The 9,140-nt window shown below is 50.1% G+C and overlaps 2 protein-coding genes across 2 annotated transcripts; both read right to left on the reverse strand.

Annotated features, from left to right (window-relative positions):
* Positions 1–266: 266 nt before the first annotated feature.
* BDR25DRAFT_316693 (uncharacterized protein) lies at positions 267–2,537 on the reverse strand (the record flags this gene model as incomplete). The annotated part of the gene is made up of 1 exon (XM_033691618.1): positions 267–2,537. One exon carries the CDS (start codon positions 2,535–2,537, stop codon positions 267–269), a length of 2,271 nt encoding a protein of 756 aa, XP_033544535.1.
* Positions 2,538–3,103: 566 nt separating this feature from the next.
* Positions 3,104–4,801, reverse strand: BDR25DRAFT_374534 (cytochrome P450; the record flags this gene model as incomplete). Its single annotated transcript, XM_033697332.1, has 3 exons — positions 4,425–4,801; positions 3,497–4,373; positions 3,104–3,450 (listed from the first exon to the last, which is right to left on the reverse strand). The coding sequence occupies exons 1-3, from the start codon at positions 4,788–4,790 to the stop codon at positions 3,104–3,106; spliced, it is 1,590 nt and encodes a 529-aa protein (XP_033544536.1). The 5' UTR covers positions 4,791–4,801.
* Positions 4,802–9,140: the final 4,339 nt, after the last annotated feature.

Raw genomic sequence — 9,140 nt, forward strand, 5'->3', positions numbered from 1 at the left:
TAGCAATACTAAGTGAATTCACAGCACGAACAATTTTGATTTAGATGTAAGTTGAAACAGTTTCTCATAGAGAACTGGCTGGTGATGCCATTAGCAGACGTTCGTGGAGCATTCTGGCTCTTCTTTCCCGTCTTGGAACACGCTCCTAAAATGAAGATAATATGCCTGAACACCATACGCCACCATCCAGCTCTACCCATCCCGCAATGCAGGGAAATCCTTCTATACGCGTAATTTCAAGCAAGCCCAAGACGCTTTAAACCTCATCACTCTTTCGGCACAGCCGGAGCCGTCACCATAGTCTTAGCATCAATTCCCTTCGATGTAGACGTGGGCGTAGACGAGAGCACTTCACTCATAACCCTACCCTCTTCCTTCTCCAACTTTTTCTTCTCCGCTGCCAAACCAAACGGATCCCAGCCCGCCTCATCAACCTGATCTTTAGCATCATCCTCCCAATCATCCTCATCCTCGTCGCCAAAGCAGAACAAGTCTTTCGCGCTTCCCCTCTCTGCCTTCCGGTGCTTGCCTGCTGGGATCGTACATCCTCCGACGGTTTCTCGGAATTTGTTCGCGTAGGCGAGAGCCATGCTTGATGAATTGTCAGGATTAATTAGTTCACCATCGTAGAGTAGGTACGGGAGATGAGGGATCTCTGGAAGATCGCCATCGAATGGGAGTGCAAGATGTAGCGGCCGAGAGTGTGGGATGACAGGGGCTTCCGTATTGTATGGGGGAGGCGGCGGTTTCTCTGCCGTGAGGAACGGCTCGTCCGGGAGGTTCGGTGGTGATTCCGACCCCTGATCCGATTCCGTCGGCGAGGGAGGGGTAAACTCTTCAGGGGGATGATATAGCTCGCTGTGCACGGTAGCGATGGACTCCGAGGCGATTGTTGCAGGATAATAAAGTGAGTAGCCGCGAGACCGCATGAATTCCAGCATGTATTCAGTCCACGCAGGAAGGGTTTCTGAGACCAGCTTTGGCCTCGCTGCTGTCTTAGGCGCTTGATGCTGCATCGCAACACGGTTGCTAAGAAAAGAGTGTAACTCCGCCCATTTGTCGGCGAAGAAAAGTGCTGCATGGCTATTCGGGGCTTGCCAGAGGAATGGCACGCTTGGGGCATTAGGAAACTGCTGTGTATATCTCGCAGTGTTCATATCGCTAGGCCTCGGAGGCTTTAATGCTGTCTTTCCATCTAAGCGTGTGGCGGGTAGCTCAAGGCTAATACCCATCATGTTTTCGCTATCCATTTCGCCATACGAAGAGTACTTGTACTCGAGGAGAGTGTATTTTAGATAATGGTAGTATAAAGGTGACAGTTCTGCTTGGGGTGAGAGCAGTAAAACGTGCGAATTAGTGGTGCTTGTGGGATAAAATAATTCCAGGAATCTGGTAGAGCTGTCTTCCTGCGTTGCCCTCTGGGTAGTGATCCGACGTCGGAGGGTCATTTGACTTGTTGCAAGAGGATTATCGGCACTCACAGGAGGCCAAACGAAGTTCTCTAAATACTGCTTCATGGGGCCATCAACATCGGCGGGGAGCTCAATGGTTAGGCGGGGCGGCTTCAGGCCGTGATAGTCGGCCCTCACGATGGACTTGAGCAGCTGCATGACACCACCCGAAGACCCATACGGCGCTTGAATCAGGATATCCACGGTAGGGTAGTGCCAGCTTTTCAGCGACCCAGCGTCTAGCCTCGTGATCCACATAAAGTTTTCTAGTCGGTCTTTCGGCACTTCAATAATAGGAATATTGAAGAGCTTGGACTTCGATCGCATTGCCCTGACAAAGAAGGCATCCTCCGAGAGCGAATCGTCGATGATTATGGCCTGTGGATGGAGGAGGTTGTGAATATGCGACATGGCTCCTGCGACACTTCCTTCAGCTCGTGCTTCTGAGCTGTATTCGGTGAAGTCTGGTCGTGCGTCATGCCAGATTGCGGGACACTTTTCTTTATCGATCCCGTTGATTGCAAGCAAACTGTCTAACGGTATGTCCTCGCGACCCATGATAGCAGCGTGGACCCAGTTCCTACCCCATTTCGACATTTCGCAGATCATGGGAAGAAGAACAGTGGCGCTTTTGAGGTTTGAAATGGCGAACAGCACATTCCGATTCGTGGCGCGGTATCCTTGGGTATGTGATGAAGCGTGAAGCGACTCTGCGAGCCTGTAGAAGCGGACCTGTCCATTGTAGGAATGCGGCGGCGGACTGCCGTCCTTAGGAAGCCTCGTGCCAGGAGGTGGGCCTTTTGGTTCCACGTCGTCTGCTGGGTTGTCTCCCGCATTGGTTACGGGCGCATACTGCCCTCCAAACGGTCTGTTCCGCCCATGAAACTCCCCCAGATCCGGTATGTTGTGGATGAACAGATAAACCAGGTACAGGCCTACCACGGCTAATACTATCCGCCGCCGCCGGAACCTCAGTGGCGTCTTCAAGAAAGCCCAGGAGAATCTCCTTCCCGGTGCTCCAGGCCTGTGGTCGTCATCCTTCTTCCCCAGCTCTTCATCGCCTGGAAGTATGGTCCTGCCGAGCATGCTGGCCCGCGTCACGCCCTCCTGCAACCACCCGCGGTTTCTAGATCGACCGCCAGCGAGCATGCGCCCTCTTTACACCATCGCGTTATGAGAAGATAAGGTATGGGCTCGTGGTCGACATGCGATTCCAATGGTGAGGCTCTTCGGAACTGACAGCGAGGCAAAGCGTGCGCCGGTGCACGATCGTTCTTGGCAACGGATTGTATCAATTAATCAGGTGTGGTGGTAGACAGGTGAAGTGAACGCGTGTCTTCTAAGGACATCTCACAGCAAGGTTTAAAAGCACGTTCAAGCAGACAAACTGGTGATCTCAAGCAAGGCTAATTTGGCGTTCATCGGTCGACCCTTGCGCAACGGCCAAGCCATGTATCCTCTAACCAAACGGAGGAGACCCGGCCCTCGTTTCAAATTGCCCGCTAGATGAACACCCTCCCTCTCACCCCTCTTCATCAAAACCCTCTCCCATACCCCACCATTTCATCTAAAATGCGGCTTCGCTGGCTTCATCCAATGCCCTTGTCGCTCCAATTAGTCTTCTCCTCGTCCTGTCTTATCCAGGTTTCACTTCAAGAACATCCCCCCAGTGAGCTCTTTTTGTCCGCAGCGCGAAGTGCCTCCCTCAAGGCTTTCTCATTCCGCGGCTTGAATATGACCTTGTAGTGCTTGCACATAGTGACAAGGCTCGTTGGATCAGCACTTCCGAGAACGGGATGAGTCTCCACTTGGGAGTCCTGCTGGATCTCGAAGCTATTCAGCATCCGCAAAAAAGTCAGGTATAATTCTCGGTTTGCAAGCAGCGACCCAGCACACATCCGGTATCCGAGACCATATGTGAACAGTGGCGCATCCGGTTGCTCGATCCAGCGTTCTGGCCGGAACGCCTCTGGATCTGCCCACACTTTCGGGTCTGTGTCTAAGGTTAGCCCAAGGTTGCCGCAGACTATTTGTGATCGACATACCCATGTTGCATGCCCACGCGTTGAGGTAAATGGTGCTTCCAGCCGGTATCAGCTTCCCTTCGTATATAATGTCCTTCACTGTCGCCCGAGGAAGAGCCAGCCGAAGGACGCAGTAATATCTTAGACATTCGCGCACTAGCGCTGCAATGTACCCGCATTTCTGGTCATCTTGTGCGTCACACAGTGGCTCCCCGTCTGTGTAATACTCCCGGATAGCCTCGATCGCTTTCTTTTGAATGTCTGGACGTTGGGCGAAAAGTGCCACGCTCCATTGAACTAAGGTAGTGATTGTATCCAAGCCACCTGATAGCATGGTCAAGCTGATAGACGTCAACTCCTCCTTGTTTAACGCGGCTTCCTTGTCCAAAATGACGTTGGCCTGAATACACGGTTTGTGAATTCCTTTCTCCATTCGGTCATCCAAGTCACTGTTCAAACGCTTTAAATATACATCTCTTCGATCCCGCATCTCTCGCGCTCTCTTAGACCCGAAACTGAAGGGATTCATTCGTAGTATGGGGATGTAGTCTTGGAGATTGCCAGTCGTGCTTCGAAACTTACTTATAATCTCTTCTACCTCCGTGATCTCTTCAAACATAGGATCGTTGCGGCTGCCCATGCGCGTGCCCCAGTTCAATGTTAGAGAGAGACTCAGACTGAGGCGTTGAATCATGGGCATCGGATCCACACCGACTTTGCCGGCTTGTCCATTCTCGAATCCTTCTTTGACGAAGTCCTTCGTCTCGACATCTAGGTGGTCTATGTATGTGGCGATGGATGGTTTGTTGAGAGCAGAAGCTGCTCCTTTCCGTCGGCGTTTTAAGGAATCGTTGAAAGGAGACGTTCCGATCGTTGTTCCGGCCGTGTTGGAGAGGACCTAAGCAGATATTAGACCCCCAACTCTACCACATCCAATTCTCAGCCGTACTTTGTGAAAGGTCCAGAACACTGGCCTGGAGCTGAGCGCCTGGCTATGCTGTCCAAAGATTTTCCTCGCTGCCTCGGCACTATTGACTACAATCACAGGCACATTTCCCAACTGTATCTGATACACATCGCCGTGTATCTTGGACCATTGCCGGTACTTCTCCGCTGCGTTGAACTTGATATCTGGGATGTTTCCGACAAGCGGCCAATTCGTAGGACCCGAGAAACCCTTCACTCTCGCCGCACGGCGTACGAATTCGTTGACGATAATGTAGCTAAGAGGGATACCTAAGAAAAGGACTAGAAGACTTCGAAAGGGATGGTCCTCTAGCTCTATCGATAGGATTGGTAGGATCGTGGAAATCATCGTGATTATCAGAATAATGTGTGAGTGAGGGAAAAAAGAAGGCCCAATAAGCTTTCCAAGGAGGGCGGGGTGCAGGTGAGTAGGTCGTCGTCGTATTTTGTATTCACAGCCGTCCGCAAACTAGCCAAGCTAGATCCCCCATCCGTGCTTCTTATTCTTGAAGCCAGAGCTTCTCTTCCCCGTTGGTTCACTGGTTCCTCCAGGGAAATGTCGGCACTTGGTCCCCGCAGCGGTGATCGCAAGGGCGGAATGTGCGGAAGGGTTCCGTGCCGCGGAATGTCTGTCGGCCCCGTGGGGGAAGGTTGAGCTCAACAGAAGAATGAGGGTGCGGCAATAGTTGACATGCAATGATGGTCTGAGAAGCCTGTTCTAATCTGACATTTTAGCGGAAGCAAACCTCAATCAAAGTTGTGTCCTGTGTCACGTTGTTTGTTAGCTCCAAGATTTGCTTTTTGATGTCGCCTCCTAGACGCTGACCACACATCTGGCAAGGCTCATCCTTGACTACCTACTCGCGGTAGGTACATTGCGGCTTTCGCGAGGTCAATACCAACTGCTTCATTGATCACAATCATACCATGACAGATTCACTCTCTTGCTCCTATCTTTCTTCTTTACCAACATACTCCATATTACTCCTCCTTTCGATATCTTTGTGACGTCAGATTTATGACCAATCGCGTGAAGGTTAGAACTTCACAATGGCAAACCGTGAAACTCGATCTAAGATTGCATTGAAAGGAAATTTTCGGCTTTGAACGAACATTCACCTTCTTAGCAACAACGCCAATTTCTTCAAATATTCGGGATGTCCCCCAATTCCTGTAAACCTGGCCCGGGATGCCTATAAACCTCCTCCGGGTGTTGGAAGCAGATCGTTTGGGTCATTCTTTGACAGTTCTGGTGGATCACGTGTCGTTCTGGTTGCCGATGCTAGGTTAGTATCTGTTCCAGTTGCCTCTATTCTAGGAAGTCTTAGCCCAGCTCTGCGATAATTGGGAGCCTAAATGGTTCTTTCTAGCCATGGACATCGGGATCCTGTCGAGTTTGTGCGGTCATCACAAGGCGCCCGGTCGAATACTTCGACTTTTCTATCGAAGCCATTGAAGGCGACTAGCGCAGCTGTCGTGCCATCCACAATTTTGCCCACCAACATCCAAGCACTCAAAAAAAAATATTTTTAAAAAAAAATTGTGCCAGCCTTCAAGCACTTCCCTGAATGGGTGTGCCGAAATGAGGAAGTTCAGAGCTTCATCGACAACCCCTGAGCTCATAACAACGAGATACCACTAGAGAAGCGAGCGCATCCCTACGGACCAGATCTCTATAGCATAGGCACGTCTATGTAAGCCGTCATCCAATACCTCGACCAAGTGGGCCTGAAACCTGCGAAAGAAGCTTGATGTCGCTATGGATATTTGCAGCCTTGGGTTGACGGTCCTGCAAAATACGGCCTCACCACCCTGCATAAAGGATATGGTCCTTTCGAAGCCAGCATCATTAAAATGCTCCAAGTTTTCTTCGCCAACCACACCCACTTTGCTATGCAATCTTCCAACAGCGGAAACCCCTTTGACGCCGGAATGATCCCCCGACTGGTCACGGACGCCAAACAGTACTACCGCTCTATCTACTGGGTTGACGCTGCGTCCTGGAACTTGCACGATACGCATATTTTCAACATGCTTTCCCGAATGGTCAAGGTGAAGCTAGGTGCGAAAGTCGTTGGGTAGGCGCATAATTCACATGTAGGCGATGTCAGGGTCACGAGCATGGGCACTGAGCGTGGGGAAATCAACCCAGTTCTGCTGTGTCGCTAGAATAGCGCTAATCTGGGAGATGTTGCTATTGTCGGTATGGGCACACATGACGGCGAAGCTGCGACCGCGGATGCGCGGGATGAAGCTATGTAGTTCATCTCTACCAATCCCTCACGGAAGGGCTCGTGGAAAACAGGCTATGCACAACATGGATATCCCATATTTCCTCCTTAATTTGCGGAAAGATTACCTCAGCGCTGGTGTTTAGAGGGTGTTGGATAAGGAGAAGCCGCAACAGTTCATTGGCGCCACTTGTTACCCCAGGATGAAGAAATGGAGTCATTATCGGAGGGTAAGGCTGGTGAGTGAGCTCAATGCGTGGGTTTGATTTGATAGGGCGAGTGTCATGATGGCTTTCGAGGCTGCGCAGCCGAAGGAGGAGATTGTGACAGGGGAGATATATCCTTTTAGTTTATAGTTGGGTGCACATGCTCTAGACATGCATCGCTTTTGGCAATCTGTTTCCTATCTCATTCTGTATGCCTGTAGTCGTTCGCTTCCCAGAGCTTTTGCCTTTGGTGGTCAGCATTCATATTCCTTACAGGCGATAGATTGGTAGATTGCCTCTGCTCTAATTTTTCTCGTTGATTTGTCTTGACACATCTTAGTAGCCTGCTTCTAATTTGGCCATAATAGCTTCTAGACTGCAGTTGATAGCATTTCAAATCCTAATCGCTGATTAAATTTACAAGAACTCGGAATCCGGCTATCGAATGTTCTCAATAAAGTTCCCTCTTGACGCCTGGGTCTCGAGGGGGAACAAACTGCAGGTTTGACCGCATGACGTCAAAGCGAAATAATTCTCTCACAACGTGTTATTTCACAATCTGCGTTCGAGAGAATCCCACAAACACTAGTTCCAGGTGAGAGCACCTCATACGTCTCTTCCCTCGAGCTGTGACACTATCCTCCTATCTTCTAGCGCCATCTATCCCTCTGTCTGTCCCTCGCCACCCCCCTCCTTATCGCAAGTATTCCGCTCCCGTGGCCATCCATCGCCCCTAACCTCGTTATTCACGACGAGATTGACCTTGTCGTTCTACTCACTGCTGGACCCATTATATTCTTACCTCCGCCAATCCTCACTTCGCTGGGACTCCACTCGTGCCCATTCATTATAGGTGTCACGCCATGTCTCACTCGTAATGCCATAGTAAATCTAATTTCACATGCCTCAGATTGACTACACTCAATGGCGGTGTCATGAATCTGGTTCTCCAGTGGAGGACTTATGTCCATTCGTTGGACATGCCATATCGAGATCCGGGTACTGCGTTTACTGGGTGGTGAGTAGGAAGAGGTCTTCTGTGTGACAATGAGCTGCTTAGTGTCATGAAGGAGCTCTGATGAGTAGAGAATGCGTCAGGGATGAGGACTGATGATCGCTTGGTGGGTCAGGAGGCTTAGGAAGGTATTAATAGAGGTCTGGAACCGACTTGATAGTTTCAGGCCGAGCACTCCTGCTGGCGCTAGGGAATATCATGTGCGTGCACATGGAGACCCTGATAAGGCACGTACTCTGGGTCAGGGAAAACTGCACACACCAAGCATAAGGCCTAACATCACCTCAAGCTATCTTCGACACATGATTCCCAGGCCTACGGACCGTCTCCCGGACACCTCCACCTTAGATCATCACTGTCTTAGACTGCCTATAATTCTCGTCAATGAACGTTAACTTCAACCTAGATAAGATGGACTTAGGGGTCAAGGTATAGAAAGACCGGTTGGCGAGGAAGATGTCCTGAGTGGCGACTGAGAAACCTATCCTCAATCCCAGCAAACTCACCTCGCTCTGCAACGGCCAGACACCTTTCCCAACACTGATAGCGCTACGAGAACAAGTTCACTGCACTATGGGAATAAGAAACATTTAGTCGTGGGTTTGCTAGTACGGCGATTAATAGCGCTGAGGTTATTGATGCTGAGATTAACTGTAACTCTCCATTGCTTCAGTCTCAGGCACGTCTCTAAGCCCAATAATCTCGCGAGCTTCTATTGGTTGCTGCTAGCGAACAGAGATTCTTGAGCTGGGTTCCTATCAGCATGATGTAAGTTGACAACGAGACCCATGACGCTGATAATCACTGTAGCACCCCGTTTCTCACTCTGCGACACGTTTCTCACTCTGCGACACGTTTCCAAAGCCGGTAGTCCCACGAAACCCTTTTGGCAGCCCCTAGAGAATAGGAAGTCCTAAGTCTCGCAAAGGCAGAAAGGAGGTTGAGGATAGTGTAAGGTTCGAGGAAGCCAAAAGAGCTCCGACGTGACTATATAGTGTACGAAACAGCAGGTACTCCGAATGAATGAATAGTGCAGAGAGGGGGTACGGCATCCAGCGCTTCCAACCGTACGTAATACAATTCGACTCAACCAAATCCGGGACGTTACGTCTAACTTTCTTAGTACGTTTCTACTATATAATTAACATGAGGACCACTTACAAGTCTTAACTGTAACAATTAAGAATCCTTGTACAGCTTAACAACTTAGCAGAAGTTACAACGTAACGCTAGAACAAATATAATCT

The sequence above is a fragment of the Lindgomyces ingoldianus genome (assembly GCF_010093535.1).
Source record: "Lindgomyces ingoldianus strain ATCC 200398 unplaced genomic scaffold BDR25scaffold_28, whole genome shotgun sequence".
In the NCBI taxonomy this organism is placed as follows: domain Eukaryota; kingdom Fungi; phylum Ascomycota; class Dothideomycetes; order Pleosporales; family Lindgomycetaceae; genus Lindgomyces; species Lindgomyces ingoldianus.